The sequence below is a fragment of the Balaenoptera acutorostrata genome, chromosome 3 (assembly GCF_949987535.1).
Source record: "Balaenoptera acutorostrata chromosome 3, mBalAcu1.1, whole genome shotgun sequence".
Classification (NCBI taxonomy): domain Eukaryota; kingdom Metazoa; phylum Chordata; class Mammalia; order Artiodactyla; family Balaenopteridae; genus Balaenoptera; species Balaenoptera acutorostrata.
Genome location: NC_080066.1, coordinates 62,564,236 through 62,592,230, shown reverse-complemented (window position 1 = coordinate 62,592,230; position 27,995 = coordinate 62,564,236). Strand labels below are relative to the sequence as shown.

At 39.0% G+C, this 27,995-nt stretch overlaps 1 protein-coding gene across 1 annotated transcript in view; it reads right to left on the bottom strand.

Moving 5' to 3' along the window:
• The window catches only part of PTPN9 (protein tyrosine phosphatase non-receptor type 9), an 82,137-nt gene that overhangs the window by 15,209 nt on the left and 38,933 nt on the right, over positions 1-27,995 (bottom strand). Inside the window, exons 4-7 of the mRNA XM_057542635.1 lie at positions 27,293-27,417; positions 22,146-22,251; positions 6,319-6,429; positions 4,171-4,499 (exon numbers count right to left, since the gene is read on the bottom strand). Coding sequence (XP_057398618.1) covers positions 4,171-4,499; positions 6,319-6,429; positions 22,146-22,251; positions 27,293-27,417 — 671 coding nt within the window. The remainder of the gene's footprint in view (positions 1-4,170; positions 4,500-6,318; positions 6,430-22,145; positions 22,252-27,292; positions 27,418-27,995) is intronic.

Genomic DNA, 27,995 nt, shown 5'->3' with positions numbered 1-27,995 from the left:
GATGACAATGGAAGTGGAACTGAGCGCAAGTCAGGAGATTGTTGTCATTCATTACTTTTTTTTTTGGTACTATTTGGTTTTGAAAAAATCATTTGCATACATATTGATTAAAAGCAAAAAAAAAAAAACTTATAAAGACCACGCATATAAAGTAATACTCTATATTGTTCATAGGTATGAATGTATATGTAACAGTATAAACAAAATGACCTGGTAGGAAACATACCACATTCATACTAGTGACTGCTTCTGGGAAATGAGGAGAACTGATGGTGAGGATTAGAAGGATTTCAATTTTACAATTAATTCTTTTATATAAAAAAAAGATGAAGCAAATCCAACAAAATGCTAAAAACTGTCAGTACTAATGCCAGTGATAGGAAATAGTTGTTTGTCACGTTCTGCTCTGTTCTTTTTCATATTTAAAAAAAAAAATTCCCAGACTTCCCTGGTGGCACCAGGGTTAAGAATCCACCTGCCAATGCAGGGGCCACGGGTTCGAGCCCTGGTCCAGGAAGAGCCCACATACCACGGAGCAACTAAGCCTGTGCACCACAACTACTGAGCCTGCACTCTAGAGCCCACAAGCCACAACTACTGAGCCTGCATGCCACAACTACTGAAGCCCACGCACCCAGAGACCGTGCTCTACAACAAGAGAAGCCACCACAATGAGCAGCCTGCACGCCACAACGAAGAATAGCCCCCGCTCGCCGCAACTAGAGAAAGCCTGTGTGCTGCAATGAAGACCCAACGCAGCCAAAAATAAATAAATAAATTTATTAAACACAGTTTGAGTACTCTTTGGATTTAAAAAAAAAAAATCCTTCTTCCCACACAAATAAGCCCAGCTGATATTTTACAAAGTTCCAAGAACAATTCAATAGAAAGAATACTCTTTTCGACCAACAGTGCTGGAGCAATTAGACACCTATAGGGAAAAAAATTTGAACATCAACATAAACCTTACACCTTACACAAAAATTAATTCAAAATGGATCACAGACTTAAATTAAATGTAAAACATAAACCTATAAAAATTTTAGGAAAAAAAACATAGAAAAATCTTTGGATTCTAGGGCTAGGCAATGTGTTCTTAGACTTGACACCAAGAGCATGATCCGTACAAGGAAAAACTGTTAAAGGAACTTCATCAAAATAAACTTCTGCTTCACAAGAGACCCAGAAGAGGATGAAAAAAAAAGCTACAGACTGGAAGAAAATATTCGCAAACCATGTATCCAACAAAGAGCCAGTACCTAGAATATAAAGAACTCTCAAATCCCAACAGTTTAAAAAAAAAATCCAAATAGAAAATGGGCAAAAGACATTTTACAACGAGAATATAGAGATGGCAAAGAAACACATGAAAAGATGCTCAATATCATTAGATAGTAGGAAAATGTAAATTAAAACCACAATTCTAATTTTAAGTTAGGGATCTCATCACACACCTATCAGAACAGCTAAAATAAAAAATAGTGACAACACTGAACGCTGGTGAGGATGCAAAGAAAATGGGTCATTCATATATTGCTGGGAGGAATGCAGAAGGGTACAGCCACTCTGGAAAAGAGCTGGGGAGTTTTTCATAAAACTAAACACATACTTACCATATGACCTATCAATCCCACTCTTGGACATTTATCCCAGAGAAATAGAAACCTATTTTCACACAAAACCTAGACACAAATGTTCACAGCAGCTTTACTTGTAATAGAAACTGGAAACAACCCAGATGTCCTTCAACAGGTAAATGGTTAATTGATTAACAGTTTGTACTGTGGTTCATCCATACCATGGAATATTACTCAGCAATGAAAAGGAACAAACTTGATACAAATAACAACTTGGGTGAATCTCCCGAGAATTATACTGAGTGAAAAAAGGCAATCCCAAAAGTTTACACATAGTATGATTCCATTTATATAATAACATTCTTTTTTTTTTAATAACATTCTTAAAATGATAAAATTATAGTAATGGAGAATTGATTAGTGGTTGCAGGGGTTAGGGATGGGGAGGGGTGGAATGGAGGTATGTGGTTATGGAATTCTGTATCTTGACTGCAGTTCTGTATGCACAAACTTACCTGTGTGATAGAAATTGTAAAGAACTAAATACACATACACACACTAAAACTGGGGAAATCTGAATAAGATTGGTGGATTGTATCAATATCCTGGTTGTGATACTATATTAAACTTCTGGGAGATGTTCCCATGGGATAGCTGTGGAAAGGGTACACATGATCTCTCTGTATTATTTCTTACAAATGCATGTGAATCTATAATCATCTCATAATAAAGTTAAATTCTTAAAATTTAAAGTTAAATTTTTAAAAATCCTTTGAAAGAATGGTATAGGGGAGGAAAAAAAAGGGAAAGAAAGTCACTTGGTCCACGGGCATCCTGGACAGCAGTGAATACTCTGATATCTACTTCTTAATCTAGAATTCCATGGGAAACAGTTTGTTCTGTGTAAGTAGTTCTACTGGAACTTGGTGTAAGACAGGGGCCTGAAGATGTTGAGGATTCTGGTTTCTAGTTCCTGAAGTGGGATGTTTTCACTGATCCAATAAATAAAGAGGCAAGATTGAGAAGTCCTTCCATAGGACTAGGATGTATTCTCTGATTATAACACGACAAATGCCTTGGGTGAGCACAATCCAAACCCACTTTTTTAATGTGGGGGAGGGGAACCATTGTAGAAATGACACCTCAAGGACCCCTCAGTAGAAGCACCCAGAGCAGGGTCAGAAATACCCAGGACAAGTGTGCATCCTCTGCTCTGGCTGGGAAAAAGACTGGATACATACAGGGGTCTTGAGCTGGTAGGGATGAAACAGAGCTGTGTGGGAAAGAAGAATACTCTCCCCACATGATATATACTCTGCTTTCTCTCCCTCTTTTTTTTTTCTTATTTTCCTTTGCATTCTTGTTCTGCTTATTGATTTTTTTTTCTCAATTGCTTCTTCTCTCTTACTTCCCTTATCTGTTTCCTAACTCATTATTTTCCCTCTTTTTTTTTCCTTTTCCCTCTTTCCTCACTCCCTGCATACCTTCTTTACAGCACACTGACTAAGCTGGACCAGAATTACAAGGGGAAAGAGGTACTCAAAGAATCACGGATTCCTAAAACATTTAAGCTACAAAAGAGTAAGTAGGTATCAGTGAGTCTAATATCAAATACTACACACAGGAAAACTGAGGTGCAAAGAAGAGAAATAACTTGGGTAAGTTACAGAGGGTATTTTTGGCTAAGCTGGAACTTGAGCCTGGGACCCACTGGGGAGAGCTTCCTTAATTTTCTTTTTTTTTTTTTAAGATTTTTTTTTTTTTTTGATGTGGACCATTTTTAAAGTCTTTATTGAATTTGTTACAATATTGCTTCTGTTTTACGTTTGGTTTTTTGGCCGCGAGGTATATGGGATCTTAGCTCCCTGACCAGGAAACGAACCCGCACCCCCTGCATTGGAAGGCAAAGTCCTAACCACTGGACTGCCAAGGAAGTCCCTGAGCTTCCTTAATTTTCAACAAACAATCTCAAAACTTAGAGAAAAAGAAGCTTTTGCAACAGCCAATGAAAACATGGTAAGATAAATGACAGCAGCAGTAAGAGAAATGATCCACGCTCTATTGCCAACAATAGTTATCAAGTGGTTATAAACCAGTTATAGAATTCAGGTAGAAGGAAAATCCCACAAGGCTGAATTCCTAAGAGGCAACTCTTCTCTCTTATTGACTGTGGATTATTTTAAATGGACCATTACCCCTCCTCAGAAAGTAATGTAATACTATAAATGCTGTAGGGAGAAACTGCCCAAATGAAAGGACCAGAGATCAAATCGACAGCCTACATTTTGAGCCTACATTTTTGTTTTTTTCCTAAAAACACTTGCATATCAGGGAAATATCAAAAAATGTATCCATTAGTACACAGTTCCTCCATTGGGACCAAAGACCTTCAGAAATTTCACAGCATACGCTGTTGGCAACAAGCACCAAGAGGTGCCTCTTTCTGAATGAGAGAAACTATCATCTAAGTGAGAGTGAGGCTCCTAACACAAGAAAGAGCCTCTGTTAAGGAAGTGAGGTGTGGAAGGAGGGGTACCATTGCGTGCCACAGCATCTTGGGAAGTGATCGCTGGCCCAAACCTTTCCTACTTACATGGAACAGTGGAAAGTGCCAACAGGGTTCTCACGACGGATGTCTTCATACTCCTCATATATCCCCCGCTTTTGCCTGGTGCTAACATAGTCCATCAATTCTTGGATGGTCATGGCATGGGGACCTGGGACATGCACTGAATCCCAGTCTAAGGTCGGAGGGAGGGAGAACAGGATGATCTCATCGAAGGGATCTGGGTGGCCGTTCATCTGGGATAGAAACTGGAAATTCCAAGTGGCGAGGTCAATTTTGACGTACCCACCCAGGTTTTCTGGAAGGCACTCCCTGGGCAGGTGCTGGGTGACTTCAGATGTCTTTAATATCTGAATCTGGAAGGCCAGAAAGAACCACGTGAGTATGTGGGGAGGGACGGGAACAAACAGATAAAGAAAAAAAGTGCTTTGGAGAATGATATGAGATTTGCTTGAAATACCTGGTAAACTTAGAAAAGGAGTAGACTGAATTTCATCTGCTTGGGAATGAAGACCTACGAATTTCCCAGAAAAGGTTTGACTTCTCACAATGTATATCAAATTCATTCCTGGAATTAGGGGCCCTGTTATAAACCTTATATAAATGTAGGTATAGTGAACCAAGCCTTTATACTATTTACAAGGCTTTCCAGTACCATCTCATGTGGGTATTCACCTTTTTGACTACTAAGAATGCATGGGGAGTGGTTATTTCTGTCAACCCCATACTAAGGCAACCAATTCTAAGCCTGTTGGCTTCTGTTTTACTCACAGCTTGGTATGGACATTCTCAAAGATAGGTTTCTGTGAAAGCAAGACAAGACCAGCCACCCAGAGGCTGGGTTGCCCAGGAAAAATGCTAGAGAAGTAATTGTAATACTTAATTCCTCTCTCTGCTTGGACACAGCCATACTGGACCAAATTAGCCTAGTTGGTTTTTTTTGGAATCTGTGTGGAATGGGAATGTTTGCCTTGCTTGCTGTTGCCTCTTCCTGGAATGCTGCTTCCTGGAATGCCCGCTTTTCCTCTTTGGCCTCTTCAAGGATGAGCTTATAGCTCAACCTCTTCTGTGAAGCCCTCCCTGACAGTCTGAGACAACATTCTCCTCTGTGTTTCTCAGAGCCACAGTCCTCTGAACATGTCTGTGTCCCCTTTCATGACCATAAGCTCCTCAGGAATAAGGGCTATCTCACTCAACTTTTAATTCCCAGGGCCCAGAGCCTGGACTGTAAAGGTGCTCAATATATTTTGAGTTCATACATGCATGTATATCCTTGTATATAATTCAAGTGTTAAGAACTTGCCTAAGGAGTCCTCTCAAAGAGTTATCTTAGGAAAGACATCTCCTACTCTAGGGTCACTAGGTCACTAAGTAGCTTCCGCAGAACCGAACATCTTTAGTTTCCCCTCTCCAACCCAAGTCGCCTCAGCTACAAAGATCTGTATTGTTATTATTCATATAATCTCATACTAAAAAAAAAACCCTCTGATAATATTTTACAACATTATTATCTTATTTTATTATACCAATGTTTCATATACCCTTTCTTTCAAGGGTGAGAAATGAATGAGTAAATGACTGAAACCATAATCTTTCCATCCTGGAATACTCAGGGGATGATAATAGAATCAAGATAATTTTAGACAACGCTTTTGAAGTTGGGAAGCAACAAGCTGTTTTAAGAGAAAATGCCAGGAATAAAAGTAAAAGAGAAATTGAGAGTCTCCTCCACCACCGTGGTGGTCAAGGGGACTGAATATTTCCAGTTGAACAAATTCAAACACCAGTTCTACTGATGTAATTATATTAGAAGTTGTTAAATATTAAAAGCCTGTAGAGCCACAGGACTAAATTTTGGAAGTAGTAGCTATCTCTAAGTCACTCATGGGACACATTCCTTCGATACTATCTGCATGCAAGGTGCTACATACAGGGGAAGTGCCCAAACTATGTCCAGGTCCTAACTTCAAGGAACTTGTACAGTAAGAAAGGCAGCCTATACTGGGCTGAGTAAAGAATAAAGCAGAGAATATAAGTGAACACACTAACAGAAGCAGAAAGAGAAACAAGCCAGGAAGGTTTTTTGAAGGTAGAAAATTAATTGGCAGGTTTCAGCAGTAGAGATGGAAATGTATGTATCCCACCTCCAAATAAAATTAAGTTAGCTTCCTTTACCCTCTCCCGGACTTTGTCCTTCAGAAGGAGGCTGATGATGGAATAGGGCACTCGGAACCATATGGGTGCTCCCACAATCAGCACTTTCTTCAAACGAGCTGGAAAAGCTCCCTGTGGAGAACAATACAAGGATTTAAAAATACCAATTAGGGCACTGCAACAGTGCCTAATGGGACCTTTGACTGTTCAAGTACAAAGTTTAGGTTTTTTGCTCTTCTCACCATTCTTACCCAGCAGGGGGAGTCTATAGCTTAATTCAGGTTTCACTTAGTAGCTAGAGAAAAAGTGGTTAAAAAGAAAGAAATGGGGGCTTCCCTGGTGGTGCAGTGATTGAGAATCTGCCTGCCAATGCAGGGGACACGGGTTTGAGCCCTGGTCTGGGAAGATCCCACATGCCGCGGAGCAACTGGGCCCGTGAGCCACAACTACTGAGCCTGCGTGTCCGGAGCCTGTGCTCCGCAAGAAGAGAGGCCGCGATAGTGAGAGGCCCGCGCACCACAATGAAGAGTGGCCCCCGCTCACCGCAACTAGAGAAAGCCCTCACACAGAAACGAAGACCCAACACAGCCAAAAATAAATTTATAAAAAAAAAAAAAGAAATGGAAGCAACCTAAATGCCCATCAACAGAGGAATGGATAAAGAAGATGTGGTACACATATATATATATAATGGAATATTACTCAGCCATAAAAAAAAACAAAATAATGCCATTTGCAGCAACATGGATGAACCTAGAGATTGTCATACTGAGTGAAGTAAGTCAGACACAAAAAGACAAATATCATATATCGCTTATATGTGGAATCTACAAAAAGTGTACAAATGAACTTATTTACAAAACAGAAGTAGAGTCACGGATGTAGAAAACAAACTTATGGTTACCAGGGGATGAAGCGGGGAGAGGGATAAATTGGGAGATTGGGATTGATATATACACACTACTATATAGAAAATAGATAATAAGAACCTGCTGTATAGCACAGGGAACTCTATACTCTGTAATGGCCTACATGGGAAAAGAATCCAAAAAAAAAAAAAGAGTGGACATATATAGATGTATCAATATAACTGATTTGTATACCTGAAACTAACACAACATTGTAAATCAACTAAACTCCAATAAAATTTTTTTAAAAAGAAAGAAAGAAATTAAAAGCTGATTTACATTTAAAAGTAATCATGTTATGGAGAAACAGAGAGGAACAAAAGTTTGGCCTGGCACACCTCAGAATTATAGGTGAGTGTGCTGGAATCTGCACATTTAAATGCATGGGCTTTGAGTTATTTGATCTGGACCCATTTAATGACAGAGAAAGACTTCAGGACTTCTGGTTACATTAGTAAGAAATACCCTAAAGTTTCTCAAGTCTTCCTGCAGATCTGAAAGAGGAATCTCAAAGGAAACTTTGATAACAGATGGATATCTCCTTACCATTTTTTCCTGTGATTATATTTCCCTGATCACATGAGTTCTCTATGATTTTTATTGTCAGCACAATGCTGCATTTTCAAAGAAACTCTTATTTGTGAAACAAATAAATAAAATAAAAAATAAAAGTAACAATGTTATGTTGTCAATATAAGCTTTATGGATCAAAACTACTCTGACTGTTCTTGTCAGCATACACGTGTGCATCCTTAAGTTCTGATTATTAAAACTTTAAGGAACAATTAGATCACGAATAAAATGAACATGAAACATTTCTCATAATCTTTCCTTTATTCTGATATCTGTGTGTTTATAATCATTGATTTTCCACTCATCTCTTCATCTATTTATGTATTCATTCATTCAATCAATCAATATGATCTAGCAGGCACAAGGGCAAATGAGGTCTAAAAGAAAAGAGACACCCTGATCTCCACAGGCATAAGAATGAAAAATTATTCCTTCTTAACCCATAGCTCTTAGTTTCATTCAGTTTCTCAATATTCCAGCACTTCTCATAGACAGGGATACTGAATAATACTGGTATTCTAACTGGGAAGAAATTATTCCCAGTTAGATTATAATAGTATTTTTTTTTTAATTTTTTTATTTATTTATTTTTGGCTTCATTGTGGCATGCAGCCTTCTCTAGTTGTGGTGTGCAGGCTCCAGAGCGCACAGGCTCAGTAGTTGTGGCACGCGAGCTCTCTAGTTGTGGCACACGGGCTCTCTGGTTGTGGCGTGCAGGCTTAGTTGCCCTGCGGCATGTGGGATCTTAGCTCTCCGACCAGGGATCGAACCCACGTCCCCTGCAGTGGAAGTCAGATCCTTAACCACTGGACCACCAGGGGAGTCCCCCCTATACTAGTATTTATTTTTTTTGGCTGTGTTGGGTCTTTGTTGCTGCATGGGGGCTTTCTCTAGTTGCAGTGAGTGGGGGCTACTCTTCGTTGTGGTGCACAGGCTTATAATTGCAGTGGCTTATCTTGTTGTGGAACACAGGCTCTAGGAGCGCAGGCTTCAGTAGTTGTGGCACGCGGGCTCAGTAGTTGTGGCTCACGGGCTCCAGAGCACAGGCCCAGCAGCCACAGCGCACGGGCCCAGTTGCTCTGCGGCATGTGGGATCTTCCCGGACCAGGGCTCAAACCCGTGTCCCCTGCATTGGCAGGCGGATTCTTAACCACTGCGCCACCAGGGAAGTCCCTATAGTAGTATTTTGAAGTATTATAATAGCATTTTAAAGTACAAAAGATAAATACAAATTATAATAGTATTTTAAAGTATAAAAGATAAATATGAAAAAATTAGCCACCCTATAAATAATAATCAGCATAAAAGTATAATGGTAAAAAGCCTCTGGTTTGGGGGCTTCCCTGGTGGTGCAGTGGTTAAGAATCCGCCTGCCAATGCAGGGGACAAGGGTTGCAGCCCTGGTCCGGGAAGATCCCACATGCCGCGGAGCAACTAAGCACTGGTGCTACAACTACTGAGCTTGTGCTCTAGAGCTCGTGAGCCACAACTACTGAGCCTGTGTGTCACAACTCCTGAAGCCCGCGCGACTAGAGCCCGTGCTCTGCAACAACAGAAGCCACCGCAGTAAGAAGCCTCCGCACTGCAAGAAAGAGTAGCCCCCACTCACCGCAACTAGAGAAAGCCCGCACAGCAACCAAGACACAACACAGCCAAAAATAAATAAATTAATTAAAAAAAAAAAAAAAAAAAAAGCCTCTGGTTTATAACAGCACTTGTGCACACAAGCACCATCTCTTTCCCTGTCTCTCTCCCCCTGTAAGTCACTGGTCATACAAAAAAGATGATTTATCCTTGGTGTCTGCTACGTTTATACATACATATACACGTATACATTTTTTTAGCCTAGGAATATACGTCATAAGAAACATGGAAGACACATAATTTTAAAATCTTATTGAAAGACATAACAAAAGACTTAAAAAAAATCCATAAAACAAAACATAGCATTCCCGGACAGGAGAAGATGACGCTGTAAAGATGTCAATTCTCCTTAAATTATCAATTCATTATATCCAAATTAAATCCCGAAGTGTTTTATCTTCCAGAACTTGACTGAATGACTCTAACATCCATCTAATCAAAAGATGTTGATTTTTAAAAATATTTTCTCATCAGATTTATAATTTTGAATAAGTGGTTATCTCTGGGGAATGGCACTGGGGTGTGTGAGGGAGTGGTCAGAGACTTTTCCTTGAATTACTTTTTAATTGCTCTTATAATTTATAAAAACTAGTTATAAAGTTTGTTTTTAGTATGCATGTTATATATCAGTAAAAATTTAAATAAAAGCAAATGAAAGTGCATGTAAAAGAGTAAAAGTGCAAAAAGGTCAAAACAACTTTTAGAAATAAAAGAATACAGGGAAGCTTGTTGTATAAGATATTAAACTTTATTATAAGGCTACAATAAATTAAAAAGTGAATATGTTGGTCTAGATGCCTAGATCAACAGAACAGGGAGTCCAGAAACAGACATACTTACCATATGGAAATTAAGTATAAGATAAAGGTGTTATCCCAAATGAGTAGGGAAATAAATGTATTAGTTAATAAATGTTGCCAGGACAGCTATTAGAAAACAAATTATTTTGTCCATAATATTATGCACCATATATAATATGATATATTATTAAATATACTACATGTAATATAGTATATTAAAACGATAATGAAAACTTAAGAAAACATAGTAGTATGACAGAAGACACCATAAAGTTGAACAAATTATAAACTGCAAAAATGCTGGTAACACATACTTAACAATACTCTTAATATTCTTAATAACAAATCTTGTAAATCGATGAGACAAACACTTCAATAGAAAATTGGGTAAGGACTTCCCTGGTGGCGCAGTGGTTAAGAATCCACCTGCCAATGCAGTGGACATGGGTTTGAGCCCTGCTCCAGGAAGATCCCACATGCTGCGGAGCAACTAAGCCTGTGCGCCACAACTACTGAGCCTGCACTTTAGAGCCCGTGTGCCAGAACTACTGAAGCCCACGCACCTACAGCCCATGTTCCGCAACAAGAGAAGCCACCGCAATGAGCAGCCCGCACACCACAACAAAGAGTAGCCCCCACTCGCCGCAACTAGAGAAAGCCCACGCACAGCAACAAAGACCCAATGCAGCCAAAAATAAATAAATAAATTTATTTAAAAAGAAAAGAAAAAAATGGGTAGAATTTATGAGAAGAAAAATATTTTTAAGAAATACTTATTGATGGTAAACATGAAAATATGCTAAAGTTAATCACTAATAAGAAAATACCAAATAAAGACATGAGTTGATTAAAATCCAAATAATCAGTGATGATGAGACTCTGGTGAACAGGATGTTGATGGGAGTATAAATTTGAACTAAATTTTTAGTGGACTATTTGGCAATATTTATCAAAACTTTAAATATGCCTATATTTTGACCCTAAAAATCTGCTTATAGCAATTTATCCTGAAGAAATTATGGGTCAAATATACAAAAATGTATATAAAATGATGTTCACTGAAGCCTTTTTATAACAACACAAAAAAAATGGCAGGGGACACGGGTTCAATCCCTGGTCCAGGAAGATCCCACATGCCGCGGAGTAACTAAGCCCATGCGCCACAACTACTGAGCCTGCGCTCTATAGCCCGCATGCCACAACTACCGAAGCCCACAAGCCTAGAGCCTGTGCTCCGAAACAAGAGAAGCCATCATGGGAGGTTGGAATTGACATATATATACTAATATGTATAAAATAGATAACTAATAAGAACCTGCTGTATAAAAATTAAATTAAATAAAATTCAAAAAAAAAAACAAAAACAGAGAAGCCACCACAATGAGAAGCCTGAGCTCTGCAAGGAAGAGTAGTCCCCCATTCACTGCAACTAGAGAAAGCCCATGTGCAGCAACGAAGACCCAATGCAGCCAAAAATAAAATTAAATTAAAAAAAACAAGAAAAAAAAGAAATTTACTAAGATGGGGAAAATCTACTCAGAGCAACTTAAGAAGTCAAAGATGATTTACACTTTTATTCCAGTGTCACATTTTGATCCAAATCCTCACCACAGTAACTACTGGAAATTAATTCATACTAAATAGAAATCTGGGGGACTTTTCCTGGTGGTCTACCAGTTAAGATTCCACACTTGCACTGCAGGGGGCACAAGTTCTATCCCTGGTCTGGGAACTATGATCCCACAGGGTGGCCAAAAAGTTTAAAATTTAAAAAAAATTTTAATTTAATAAATAATTATTTAATTAATTTAAAAAAGAAATCTTAAGTGTGAGATTGTGCATTAAACTTCTACTTACAACTTTCACGAGAATGAGGATGGTAGGGGACTATATTTAAAATTTTATCTGTTCCCAATGACAGAGCAGTAAGTCACTAAGGAAAACATGATATGGATTTTAAGGCAACCAAACTTTTATTTCATTCTCTTTGAACTTAATATAGCAAAACAACAACAAAACATCTACAGTAGTTTCATTATTTTGAACCAGATAAAGGAGGACACATAAACAGCAAAAGAACATTTGAAAAAAAGATACTACAATGTTATTATTTAAAGGAGTTCAAACAACAAAAAAAAGGATGTTATTATTTTAGAACTTCTAAATTCAAAAAAAGAGCAAAGGGAGGTGGGATTCCCGGACTCCGTCTGGAGGAAGCGACACTGCACCCGCTCAGGCAGTCAGAGGGAAGGGGACGGGACCGGCAGGCAGGCGGGCGGACTCGCCCTCTCGGTGACTACGCCGGTCACGTGTGCCCTGCCTGGCCGCAGGTGCCCCTGGATGAAGCCGTCCCGCGCACCCTGACCGGGTCTTGGTGCTCCGGCCGGGTGTCAGGCCTGTGCCTCTGAGGTAGGAGAGCCGAGTTCAGGACACTGGTCCACCAGAGACCTCCTGGCTCCACGTAATATCAAACAGCGAAAACTCTCCCAGAGATCTCCAACTCAATGCTAAGACCCAGCTCCACTCAACGACCAGCAAGCTATAGTGCTGGACACCCTATGCTAAACAACGAGCAGGACAGGAACACAACCCCACCCATTAGCAGAGAGGCTGTCTAAAATCATAATAAGGTCAGAGACACCCCAAAACACACCACTGGACGCAGTCCCGCCAACCAGAAAGACAAGATCCAGCCTCACCCACCAGAACACAGGCACCAGTCTCCTCCACCAGGAAGCCTACACAACCCACTGAACCAACCTTAGCCACTGGGGGCAGACACCAAAAACAACGGGAACTACGAACCTGCACTCTGCGAAAAGGAGATCCCAAACACAGTAAGTTAAGCAAAATGAGAAGACAGAGAAACACACAGCAGATGAAGAAGCAAGTTAAAAACCCAACAGACCAAACAAATGAAGAGGAAATAGGAAGTCTACGTGAAAAACAATTCACAGTAATGATAGTAAAGATGATCCAAAATCCTGGAACTAGAATGGAGAAAATACAAGAAATGTTTAACAAGGACCTAAAAGAACTAAAGAGCAAACAAACAATGATGAACAACACAAGAAATGAAATTAAAAATACTCTAAAAGGAATCAATAGCAGAATAACTGAGGCAGAAGAACGGATAAGTGACCTGGAAGATAAAATAGTGGAAATAACTACCACAGAGCAGAATAAAGAAAAAAGAATGAAAAGAATTGAGGACAGTCTCAGAGACCTCTGGGACAACATTAAACGCACCAACATTCGAATTATAGGGATCCCAGAAGAAGAGGAGAAAAAGAAAGGGACTGAGAAAATATTTGAAGAGATTTATCATTGAAAACTTCCCTAATATGGGAAAGGAAATAGTCAATCAACCCCAGGAAGCACAGAGAGTCCCATACAGGATAAATCCAAGGAGAAACACGCCAAGACACATATTAATCAAACTATCAAAAATTAAATGCAAAGAAAAAATATTAAAAGCAGCAAGGGAAAAACAACAAATAACACACAAGGGAATCCCCATTAGGTTAACAGCTGATCTTTCAGCAGGAACTCTGCAAGCCAGAAGGGAGTGGCAGGACATATTTAAAGTGATGAAAGGGAAAAACCTACAACCAAGATTACTCTACCCAGCAAGGATCTCATTCAGATTCGACAGAGAAGTTAAAACCTTTACAGACAAGCAAAAGCTAAGGGAATAAAGCACCACCAAACCAGCTTTACAACAAATGCTAAAGGAACTTCTCTAGGCAAGAAACACAAGAGAAGGAAAAGACCTACAATAACAAACCCAAAACAATTAAGAAAATGGTAATAGGAACATACATATTGATAACTACCTTAAATGTAAATGGATTAAATGCTCCAACCAAAAGACACCTCCTGGCTGAATGGATACAAAAACATGACCCGTATATATGCTGTCTACAAGAGAACCACTTCAGACCTAGGGACACATAACAGACTAAAAGTGAGGGGATGGAAAAAGATATTCTATGCAAATGGAAATCAAAAGAAAGCTGGAGTAGCAATTCTCATATCAGACAAAAGAGACTTTAAAGACTATTACAAGAGACAAAGAAGGACACTACATAATGATCAAGGGATCAATCCAAGAAGAAGATATAAAATTGTAAATATTTATGCACCCAACATAGGAGCACCTCAATACATAGGCAAATGCTAACAGCCATAAAAGGGGAAATCAACAGTAACACAATCATAGTAGGGGACTTTAACACCCCACTTTCACCAATGGACAGATCATCCAAAACGAAAATAAATACGGAAAAACAAGCTTTAAATGATACATTAAACAAGATGGACTTAATTGATATTTATAGGACATTCCATCCAAAAACAACACAATACACTTTCTTCTCAAGTGCTCATGGAATATTCTCCAGGATAGATCGTATCTTGGGTCACAAATCAAGTCTTGGTAAATTTAAGAAAACTGAAATCGTATCAAGTATCTTTTCCGACCACAACTCTATGAGACTGGATATCAATTACAGGAAAAAATCTGAAAAAAATACAAACACCTGTAGGCTACACAGTACACTACTACATAACCAAGAGATCACTGAAGAAATCAAAGAAGAAATAAAAAAATAACTAGAAACAAATGACAATGAAAACATGATGACCCAAAACCTATGGGATGCAGAAAAAGCAGATCTAAGAGGGAAGTTTATAGCAATACAAGAAACAAGGAACATCTCAAATAAACAACCTAACCTTACACCTAAAGCAATTAAAGAAAGACGAACAAAAAAACCCCACAGTTAGCAGAAGGAAAAAAAATCATAAAGATCAGAACAGAAATAAATGAAAAAGACATGAAGGAAGCAATAGCAAAGATCAAAACAACTAAAAGCTGGTTCTTTGAGAAGATAAACAAAATTGATAAACCATTAGCCAGACTCATCAAGAAAAAAGGGAGAAGACTCAAATCAATAGAATTAGAAATGAAAAAGGAGACGTAACAACTGACACTGCAGAAATACAAAGGATCATGAGAGATTACTACAAGCAACTCTATGCCAATAAAATGGACAACCTGGAAGAAATGGACAAATTCTTAGAAAAGCACAACCTTCTGAGACTGAACTGGGAAGAAATAGAAAATATAAACAGACCAATCACAAGCACTGAAATTGAGACTGTGATTAAAAATCTTCCAACAAACAAAAGCCCAGGACCAGATGGCTTCACAGGCGAATTCTATCAAACATTTAGAGAAGAGCTAACACCCATCCTTCTCAAACTCTTCCAAAATATAGCAGAGGGAGGAACACTCCCAAACTCATTCTACGAGGCCACCATCACCCTGATACCAAAACCAGACAAAGATGTCACAAAGAAAGAAAACTACAGGCCAATATCACTTATGAACATAGATGCAAAAATCCTCAACAAAATACTAGCAAACAGAATCCAACAGCACATTAAAAGGATCATACACCATGATCAAGTGGGGTTTATCCCAGGAATGCAAGGATTCTTCAATATATGCAAATCAATCAATGCGATACACCATATCAACAAAGTGAAGGAGAAAAACCATGTGATCGTCTCAATAGATGCAGAAAAAGCTTTCGACAAATTCAACACCCATTTATGATAAAAACCCTCCAGAAAGTAGGCATAGAGGGAACTTACCTCAACATAATAAAGGCCATATATGACAAACCCACAGCCAACATCGTTCTCAATGGTGAAAAACTGAAACCATTTCCTCTAAGATCAGGAATAAGACAAGGTTGTCCACTCTCACCACTATTATTCAACATAGTTTTGGAAGTTTTATCTACAGCAATCAGAGAAGAAAAAGAAATAAAAGGAATCCAAATTGGAAAAGAAGAAGTAAAGCTGTCACTGTTTGCAGATGACATGATACTGTACATAGAGAATCCTAAACATGCTACCAGAAAACTACTAGAGCTAATCAATGAATCTGGTAAAGTAGCAGGATACAAAATTAATGCACAGAAATCGCTTGCACTCCTATACACTAAGAATGAAAGATCAGAAAGAGAAATTAAGGAAACACTCCCATTTACCATTGCAACAAAAAGAATAAAATACCTAGGAATAAATTTACCTAAGGAGACAAAAGACCTGTATGCAGAAAACTATAAGACACTGATGAAAGAAATTAAAAATGATACTAACAGATGGAGAGATGTACCATGTTCTTGGATTGGAAGAATCAACATTGTGAAAATAACTATACTACCCAAAGCAATCTACAGATTCAATGCAATCCTTATCAAACTACCAATGACATTTTTCACAGAACTAGAACAAAAACTTTCACAATTTGTATGGAAACACAAAAGACCCCGAGTAGCCAACACAATCTTGAGAAAGAAAAACGGAGCTGGAGGAATCAGGCTCCCTGACTTCAGACTATACTACAAAGCTACAGTAATCAAGACAACATGGTACTGGCACAAAAACAGAAATATAGATCAATGGAACAGGATAGAAAGCCCAGAGATAAACCCACGCACATATGGTCACCTTATTTTTGATAAAGGAGGCAAGAATATACAATGGAGAAAAGACAGCCTCTTCATGTAAAAGAATGAAATTAGAACACTCTCTAACACCATTCACAAAAATAAACTCAAAATGGATAAAAGATCTAAATGTAAGGCCAGACACCATAAAACTCTTAGAGGAAAACATAGGCAGAACACTCTATGACATAAATCATAGTAAGATCCTTTTTGACCCACCTCCTAGAGAAATGGAAATAAAAACAATAATAAACAAATGGGACCTAATGAAACTTAAAAGCTTTTGCACAGGAAAGGAAACCATAAACAAGACAAAAAGACAACCCTCAGAATGGGAGAAAGTATTCGCAAATGAAGCAACTGATAAAGGATTAATCTCCAAAATTTACAAGTAGTTCAATATCAAAAAAACAAACAACCCTATCCAAAAATGAGCAGAAGACCTAAACAGACATTTCTCCAAAGAAGATATACAGATTGCCAACAAACACATGAAAGGATGCTCAACATCACTAATCATTAGAGAAATGCAAATCAAAACTACAATGAGGTATTACCTCACACCAGTCAGAATGGTCATCAAAAAATCTACAAACAATAAACGCTGGAGAGGGTGTGGAGAAAAGGGAACCCTCTTGCACTGTTGGTGGGAATGTAAATTGATACAGCCACTATGGAGAACAGCATGGAGGTTCCTTAAGAAACCAAAAATAGAACTACCATACAACACAGCAATCCTATTACTGGGCGTATACCCTGAGAAAACCATAATTCAAAAAGAGTCACGTACCACAATGTTCATTGCAGCTCTAGTTACAATAGCCAGGACATGGAAGCAACCTAAGTGTCCATCAACAGATGAATGGATAAAGAAGATGTGGCACATATATACAATGGAATATTACTCAGCCATAAAAAGAAACGAAACTGAGTTATTTGTAGTGAGGTGGATGGACCTAAAGTCTGTCTTACAGAGTGAAGTAAGTCAGAAAGAGAAAAACAAATACCGTATGCTAACACATATATATGGAATCCAAAAAAAAAGGTTCTGAAAAACCTAGGGGCAGGACAGGAATAAAGATGCAGACATAGAGAATGGACTTGAGGACACGGGGAGGGGTAAGGGTAAGCTGGGACAAAGTGAGAGAGTGGCATGGACATACATACACTATCAAATGTAAAATAGATGGCTAGTGGAAAGCAGCCACATAGCTCAGCGAGATCAGCTCAGTGCCTTGTGACCACCTAGAGGGGTGGGATAGTGAGGGTGGGAGGGAGACACAAGAGGGAGGAGATACAGGGATATATGTATATGTACAGCTGATTCACTTTGTGATAAAGCAGAAACTGACACACCACTGTAAAGCAATTATACTCCAATAAAGATGTTAAAAAAAGAAAAAAAGAGAAAATTTATGGAATGCAGTACTGGGATGGCTGAAGGAAATAGATACTTGTATTTCTTGGTGACAAGGTAAATTTTTTTCCACTTTTATGGAGGGTAACCTAGTAATGTATAAGAGAGATTAAGAATATTCATAATCTTTAGCCAAATAATCCATGTCTTAGAAATACTTTCTTAAAATAATTTAAAAGAAAAAGCTAAAATGATCATAATAGTATTACTTAAACCTGAAAACAATCTGAATAATACAGAAAGATGGTTAGATGATTAAACTGTCTATGATATATTAACTTACCAGGTTATTGTGACTCTGTTAAAACTGACAAGTAGAAAGTCTATGTTGTGGAAAGGAGGGACTATTTAGTATGCAAAACTGGAAAAAAAATAGCTATCCATATGGAAAAAAAAGTCAGATTCCTACATCTCATACCATACTCAAAAATTAAGTCCAGATGGATTAAGGTCTTAAATGACAAAAACAAAATTTTAAATTTTTAGAAGAGAATAGCTTCTCAAAAAGTTAAATGTAGAACTACCACGTGATCCAACAATTCCACTTCTAGGCATATACACAAAAGAACTGAAAGCAAGGACTAAAACAGATGCTGTAACACCAATGTTCATAGCACCATTATTCACAATAGCCAAAAAGTGGAAACAACCCAACTGTTTGACAGATGAATGGATTAACAACACGTGGTATATACAAACAATAAAATATTATTCAGCCTTAAAAAGGAATGAAATTCTGATACATGCTACAATATGGATGAATCTTAAAAATATTATGCTAAGTGATCAGACACAAAGGACAAATGTTGCATGATTCCACTTCTATGAGGACCTAGAATAGGCAAATTCATAGTGACAGAAAGTAGAATAAAGGTTACCAGGGGCTGTGGGGCAGGGTGGGGATATATTGATTAATGGGCACAGAGTTTCTGTTTGGGATGATGAATAGTTTTGAAAATGGATAGTGGTGATGGGTTGCATTGTGAATGTACTTAATGCTACTGAATTGTACATTTAAAATGGTTAAAATGGTAAATTTTGTTATGAATATTTTACCACAATAAAAAAAATCACTAAAAACATTAATACACATGGTGGAATCAGTGGTACAGCAGTAAAATAAAATAAAATAGCTAATATATTTTTTCTGACTTTGGAATAGGGAAGGATTTACAATGCAAAACATATTAAGCAGAAAATAAAATACAGACTCATTTAACCATACTAAAACTAAGAACTTGTTAGTCAAAAGGACTTTATAAAAAGTGAAAAAACAAGCTATAAACTGACAGTATATGTATGTATATGTACACACACACACACACAGAGAGAGAGAAATAGATTAGTACAAAACTACATAAATGGATGATAGGAAAATGGGTAAAAGCCATAAACAGGCATTTTGCAGCAGAAGAAAACATATATGGCCAATAAATATATGAAGAGATACTTAATCTCACTAATAAGAGAGAGGTAAGTTATACCACAAGATACCATTTTATACCCACTCTATTGGGAAAAATTAAGAAGTATGACATTATCATGTATTGGAGACGATGTGGAAATTTTACACATGGCAGGTGGGTACAACCACTTAGGAAAACAATTAAACACTATCTTATAAAACTGAATCTTCCCAGACCTTATGACCCAGTAATTCTATTCCTAGATGTATACTCTAGAGCATGCATTTTCTTTTCTTTTTTTAAAAAATATTTATTTATTTTGGCTGCACCAGATCTTAGTTTTGGCATGCAGGATCCTTTGTTGCGGCATGTGGGTTCATAGTTGTGGCATGTGGGCTTCTTGGTTGCAGCATGCGCACTCTTAGTTGCGGTATGCATGCGGGAACTAGTTCCCCAACCAGGGATCGAACCCGGGCCCCCAGCAGTGGAAGTGCGGAGCCCTAACCACTGGACCACCAGGGAATTCCCTTAGGGCATGCATTTTCAATAGAGGTGATATCACCCCCAAGGGGGTGAAATTAGTTCTGAGGAGAGTGGGGAATGGGAAAAACAACCCAAACATACACACTCTTTTTGTGCATAAAGCATAGATATACATTCAGTACATCAAGGTATATACATTAATACATTCAGTACATCAAGATATATATATTATATCTGTGGTATTAAAATTTCATTAGAAGAACAACAACTGGGGGGTGGGGGGAGTCTAAAAAAGGCTCCTTAGTGAGGCAATAATGAAAAATGGTTGAGAAACACTGCCCTAGAGATATTCTTGCACACATGCACCAGAAGACATGTATAAAAATGTTCACAGCAGCACTGTTCATAATAGCAAAAATCAGAAAATGACCCAAAGAGCCATCAAAAGAAGTGGATAAATAAACTGGTATATTCATCAATGGATGAGGAATTAAAAGGTATAAATCCTTCACCCATCAATAAAAAGGAATGAATCAAAGCTAAATGCCACAATAGGAATTTTAGTAATACAATCACAAGTGAAGTCCCAGAAAACAACATGCAGTATAATACTCTCTTTATATAATTTCTGTTGTAAAGCTGTAATAGTAAATAAACACTTCTAAACACCTAGTTCCACAGTACTCCCAAGTGAGGTCCTGGAACAAAGACTGCACAGACTCCTATAGGACTCCCCTGGTGGTCCAGTGGTTAAGACTCTGTGCTGCCAATGCAGGGGGCATGGGTTCAATACGTGGTGGGGGAACTAAGATCCCACATGCCACACAGCTTGGCCAAAAAAAAAAAAGACTACACAGACTCCTAGATCAATGTTTTTCCAACTGCAGGTTGTCACTCAGTGGGTCCTGAAATCAATTTAGTAGGTCATGACTAACATTTTAAAAATATGTTATAGAACAGAATAATCAAAATGATTGTACAGGGCTTCCCTGGTGGCGCAGTGGTTGAGAATCTGCCTGCTAATGCAGGGGACACGGGTTCGAGCCCTGGTCTGGGAAGATCCCACATGCCACGGAGCAGCTGGGCCCGTGAGCCACAACTACTGAGCCTGCGCGTCTGGAGCCTGTGCCCCGCAACGGGAGGGGCCGTAATAGTGAAAGGCCCGCGCACCGCGATGAAGAGCGGTCCCCACACCGCGATGAAGAGTGGCCCCCACTTGCCGCAACTAGAGAAAGCCCTCGCACGAACCGAAGACCCAACACAGCCAAAAATAAATAAATAAAGTAGCTATAAAAAAAAAAAAAAAAAGATTGTACAGAATAAAAGTAAAGCTTGTTTTGTGAAACTTTTTGTTTTATAAATATGTACACACACATACATACAGCTGTATGCTCGAATTCTGAAATCTAAACAGCTCTGAAAGCCACTAGTTTCTTTTGTAAGTTTGGTGCAAAAATTCATGGGACAACAAAATCTGACCTGAAATCCCATAGGTATTTATAACCTTTGTTCTTCTCCAAAGGTTATGATATGAATAATACATTTCATTGCAGAAATATTTGATACCAAAGTGACATACAGACCATGTTATCTTTTAAAGTTCAAAGTATTAAATAACACCTCTGGACCTAAGAGTTTGAGGTAAGAGATTAAGAACCTATCTATGTATATAACTTTACATGTATATGTATAGTTAGTGTACATATATTGATACTATTGTATACTAAGTTGCAATCTAAAACATATTTCTGACTAGACTGAGACAAAAAGTCTGCAAGTTACTGGTTAGGTGACATTTTTCATAAACAATGGCCATACCTAGCCTTCATTAATTCTTATTCTACAAAACTCCCGGAAAGAGACAGCCCACCTTTATGACTCAGTGTTCCTGTGTATTTTATTTTAATTCCTCCCACTTTACTTTTAAGACTGTTTCTTGTTCTGAGGAAGCAGATATTGGTCATCATTTACAGGTGACCTTTAAACTGAACATAATGTCTGAAGTTTACATCATTCCTAAATCTCATAAAGAATAGAAAAAAATCACCCTAACCATTGAAGGGGGGGTTGAAAGGGCCATTTCACAGCCTTACCTTCAGCAAGTTTAGGACTTTCTTGCCAAGATCCAGCTCAAAGTTGGCATAATTAGAACCGCACATGTCATAGATAAACACCAGTCCATTCCTCTGAGTTTCAAAGCTGTAAAGCAACCATTGAATGAAAACATTTATAAGTAATAAGATGGATGAGGCAAATTGAAAACCTGGGTCAAAAACAAAGACACAGAGAGTGTGGGACACATCTGGGACTGAAATAATTGCCTTCCTGAACTGGCCTGAACTTTTGTAACTGGCCTTACAAAAAGAATTTATAATAAGAAGTATATATTTGGTCTTTGACCCTGTTTCCTGGCAAACTTCCTAAAACTTAGAATTTCCAGAAGAGCGAGGAAGGCATCCATTGCTATATTAATGAGGTGACTTTTAGAATGCCCTTAGATCATCTAAGGATGGGGCTGATTGCCAGAGGAACCAACCACGTGACTAGAAAGGGTTGGGACTTCCAGTCCCATCCCCCCCACACACACTCAGGAAGGGGAGTGGGGCTGGAGATTGAGCTCAGTCACCAATGGCCAATGATTTAATCAATCATGCCTTGTAATGAATGAAGCCTCCACAAAATGCCAAAAGGATGAGATTTGGAGAATTTCCAAGTTGATGAACACATGCAGGTGCAGGGAGTGTAGCTCTCTCAGAGAGGGAATGGAAGCTCCATGCCCCTTTCCCCATACCTTGCCCTCTATGCATCTCTTCCATCTGGCTGTTCCTGAGTTATACCCTCTTATAATAAATTGGTAATCTATTAAGTACAACATTTGAGTCTGTGAACTGTTCTAGCAAATTAATCGAACCCAAGGAGGGGGCGTTGGAACCTCTGATCTATGGTCAGAAGCAGAGGTGACAACCTGGACTTGCCACTGGCGTCTGAAGGAGGCAGGGGACAGTCTTTTAGGACTGAACCTTTAACCTGTGTGATCTGAGGCTATCTCCAGGTACATAGTGTCAGAGTTGAAATGAAATGCAGAACACCCAGTTCATGGGGGAGAATTGCTTGGTGGTATGGAGGGAATACCCCACATGTTGGAATTGGAATTATACTTATTGATGCATATTTATCCAGACTCATCAAGTACCAAACTAACAGGCTGAGAATGTTCCAGAGCATCTAGGTTATCAAAATTTGAACTGTTTCCTCCTATATCTCTGAATCTGCCTATCCAAATTCTATACCATTCTATGTTCAACTCAAAAGTTTCCTCTTCCATGAAGGTGTCCCTGATAATTGTCACCAAATGTACTACCATCCTTCACCCCCTTGAAGCCCCATAAATCTTTCTGTGGATTTTTCTTGTGGCTCTTAATGTACTCCCACTTTGTGTAGCCATCTGAGTCTCTTCTAGAGGGCCAAAACAAAAGTTTACCTCATAACCCTCAACAGTCCCCAGCACAGTCCTTGCAAACAGATACATAATAAATGGTCACAGATTTGTAATTCAGTGGGCTAGAAGCCCATCACTAAAAAAATACTTTAGGCCCATAGAAAACTGTAAAGCAAAATTCTAAGCTCAATGATGGTGTATTTGTCTCTTATGACTTTAATGGAGGAAGAGAATAAACCCACAAATGGTCTTTGGAAGGTATGTTAAAAAGTAGATTAAGAGGTAGTGAGCCTATTACCAGATTGAGGTTAGGAACATGTGAAGATACAAAAAGTATTACTCAGTCCCATCTCCTTAATTCCTAAAGATTTCTCAAAGCTGCACTCTTCCACGAAGGCTGATCCTTACCTGCTTCTGATCTGCACACCTAAACGGTTGTTCAGAATAAATTATTTGATTGGACTACTCACTGATGATAGCAACAGTTTTCACATTTATTTATAATTGAGAAAACTTTTTGACACAAAACACATTCTTGAAATCAGAAGTCTCAATGTTATTTTGTATCCTTATTTTTTTTTGCATCACCTCCTGGAAGCCTCCGTATCTTCATCCTTTCAACAGAATACAAGGCAGAAGCACCTACCCGTGAAGCAGCATTTCAAAAACCTCTGAAGTAGGGCTTCCCTGGTGGCGCAGTGGCTAAGAATCCGCCTGCCAATGCAGGGGACAAGGGTTCAAGCCCTGATCCAGGAAGTTCCCACATGCCGCAGAGCAACGAAGCCCGTGCACCACAACTACCGAGCCTGCGCTCTAGAGCCCGCGAGCCACAACTACAGACGCCCACGTGCCTAGAGTACGTGCTCCGCAACAAGAGAAGCCAACGAAATGAGAAGCCCACGCACCACAACGAAGAGTAGCCACCGCTCTCCGCAACTAGAGAAAGCATGCACGCAGCAAGGAAGACCCAACACAGCCAAAAATAAATTAAATTAATTAATTAATTTAAAAAAAAATCTCTGAAGTAGACCCAAGTTTCTCCAGCAGACTTAATTTCAAATGGCCCTTAACATGATAAAGTGAGTGCTAAATCTTGTCTCCTTTTTTCATGACCCCAGAGAGACTGATTCACCAAGATCAAAGATTCTGTTCAGGGCTTCCCTGGTGGCGCAGTGGTTGAGAATCTGCCTGCTAATGCAGGGGACACGGGTTCGAGCCCTGGTCTGGGAAGATCCCACATGCCGCGGAGCAGCTGGGCCCGTGAGCCACAATTGCTGAGCCTGCGCGTCTGGAGCCTGTGCCCCGCAACGGGAGGGGCCGCGATGGAGAAAGGCCCGCGCACCGCGATGAAGAGCGGTCCCCGCACCGCGATGAAGAGTGGCCCCCGCTTGCCGCAACTGGAGAAAGCCCTCGCGCGAACCGAAGACCCAATACAGACAAAAATAAATAAATTAATTAATTAAAAAGAAAATCCTTAAAAAAAAAAAAAAAAAAAAAAGATTCTGTTCAATGAGTGGCACATTGAGTAGACTATCCAGATCTAGAGACTTCCCTTTTCTCCACAAGCTCAACAGGGGCCAAGCTCAAAGAATTACAGGTTTTCCCCTCACAGCTCCAGCCTGCAGCAGGATACTAAAACAAAGAGTAGTCAGTGCCAGGGGAAATAGAATTTAATAAAAAGAAGCTATGGTGCATAATGATGCAGGTTCTATATTCCTAGACCTGAAATTGCTCATCCTTTGAAGGCACATGAAATAAATACAAATGCAATAGCATTTTCACTTTTCTGGGTACAGAAGATGAGGTATACAATAATAGCACTAGTTCCCTACCAAGAATAATTGCTTCCCTACCCTACTGAGTTTGATTCCTGAGCTAGGATGTTACTGGGAACACCAAGAAGATTACCACAGTCCCTGACATTTGTTTCAAAATAATCTAGGGTAAAGGGATGGGTGAGGGGCTATCAATGAAACAAAATTGGTTACAGATCACTTTGAAGAAGATGAATGAAAGGCATGTGAAAGTTGATGACACCACTTCCTCTCCACCATGGAGATTTGGGAATTTCCCATTATATAATGTTGAAAAGAAGGTTCCCTGCCCTCCTGGAGCTTACCATCTAGCAGTAGATGAAAAAAACATCAGTATAAGATAAATGACATCATAAGGCCGTGTATAATTAAATACGAAATGATTGGTATTAGTAATAACTGCGATTAAAGTCAGAGTAAAAAGAATTTTATGACAAGTTGGAGTGGTGAGGGAACCAGTCACAGAAGTTGGGCCTTAAAGAAAGGGGACGATTTAGTGAAGAGGAAGGGTTTCCTCCTCTTCCATTCTGGTTCACGGTAACAAAGGAAAACAAGAATTTCTACTCACTAGTGAGAATATTTCATTCGGAAAAAAAAGGGTTCACATTTACTTACCTTACATGTACCCTCTGAATAATGAGGAGTCACTGAGGGTTTTTAAGAAAGGGATGGACATCACGAGAACAAAGTTTTAATTACATTTTCCCCGTGTGGTATTCCTATGGGATTCAATACTCACACTGGAAAAAGCAAGCTTTGGCCACTGTCATGCCTACACGAGAGCTCCAACTCTCTAAGCTGCTCAAAGAGGAAGCCAATGCTAAATTTTCTGGTAAAAGAGCCTTCCATTCATTCCCCTGAGCTAAAGAAACATTTCAAAGGGAACTATATTCTAGAAATTATGCCTGAAGACCAAGCATAACAAAGAAGAACTGCGAAATTCCACATTTCTGACTGGCTGCTGACCGCTGGTCCTCTCTCCTTAGTAACTTCTCTTTTTCAGAATAATGCTGTGTGTGTGGTTTGGATGTATCTCCCACTGAACACCAACAGCAGAAGCTAAGTATATGAAAGTATTAACATTAACAAGGCAGCAACAAGTGAACTAGACAGAGAGCCCCGCTTCAGACAATCCTTTGGCTATTCCCATCCTCTAAGTCCAGAAGTATGACTGAAGTGCACAGTTGTCTCTCACTATCTCTGGTCTTAGCCCTCGATATATCACATCTAACCCAGAGGACCAGCCAATGACATTGAGAGCAATAACAAACTGTAAATGGCAAGCACCAGGGAAAAAAGAAAGTAAAAGAGAAAGACAACATAGTAGGGTACAAATAGCTCTGACCGAGAGTGAAGAAACCAGGACCTTAGACCTAGCTGGATCAATATGTGATGACTGTAAAAGAGCCACAAAACTTCTTGGGGCTTCAGTTCCTTTGTCTATAGAACAGTGATAATACTATTTACATAAGAGCAGGGAGGGAGACACAACCTGAGCTGGTTCTTTTGGCTTATGCACCTATTTATAAAAATGATTTTGCTTAACTTATACTCTTGGACTCCTCTCTCCTGAATGTTGAGTCTCAAAATCCTCTGCATTATTCCTATTTTACAGACAAAGAAACTGAGGCCCCACAGGGTCTTCAACATCAGGGGAGAATGATCAGAAAGAACCAGCACAGGTCATTTCACCTTCATTCCCTTTCAATATGTCATTCTCAATACACTAAGAATTGCTAGTTAACTAGCTTTCTCAGCTTCTGTTACCCTGAAATACAGCCAAGCAGGTAAAGATGCAGAATACCCATCATCTGCATAGTACCTGGAAACATGCCAAGCCCTAAAGACATGGAATGTTTTCCATTCATAGCACTGCCCAGGGCACATCCTAGGAGCATAGTGAATGCACTGCTGAGTTTAATCAAATCAAACAGTGTCACTTTCCCATCTGGATGTAGAACATCCAAAAGATAATTTCCATGCTCACCTATCCACAGCTCTGTCTAGCAAGTAAAACAGAGCCTGAAGTACCACATGTTGGACTGACTTGTGGGGATGATGTAATCTGGCAGTGAAGAGGGCAATGGAGGCTCCTGTTGGGTCCCGAACATTCTAGAGCAAACAAAACAAGAAATATTTAGAAATCAAATAGAAAATCACAGAAATCACGAAGCCCTCTTATATCCTGCACAAAGGTTTGTTATGAAGAGAATAGATGCTGATAATACTTCTCTGACTTGCATCAATTGCTCCAGAAAAGGAAGAAAGCTTTTTATCATCCCATGTCTGATTCTCAGCAACCCCTGGATCATATTCCTGTGGTAGGAAAAAACCACATTCTCTCAACTCTTCAATTACAGAGAAATTAAACAATGGTCTACACTGGCTGCCTAGCTAATTTTCCCAGGCAGGATAGCAAAGAAATAAGCAACAGGAGAAATCCATAGAATACAACCATGTTTTCTATGCTCTGCCTTAAAAGTACTGCTGGATACTTACTGGAAAGTCTGTGGTCTCTAAGTGGAGAGAGCTTGCATTAAATAAGGAAGGATGGGCCTCTGACACATTGTATACCCATCCCAAAGGCCTTGACTAACCTTAATGGACCAGTGAAGAAGCTTTTCTAAATGCACTGTACAATTGATTTTCAATTATTTCAATTATTACTAGAATAATTTTATGCCAAACTT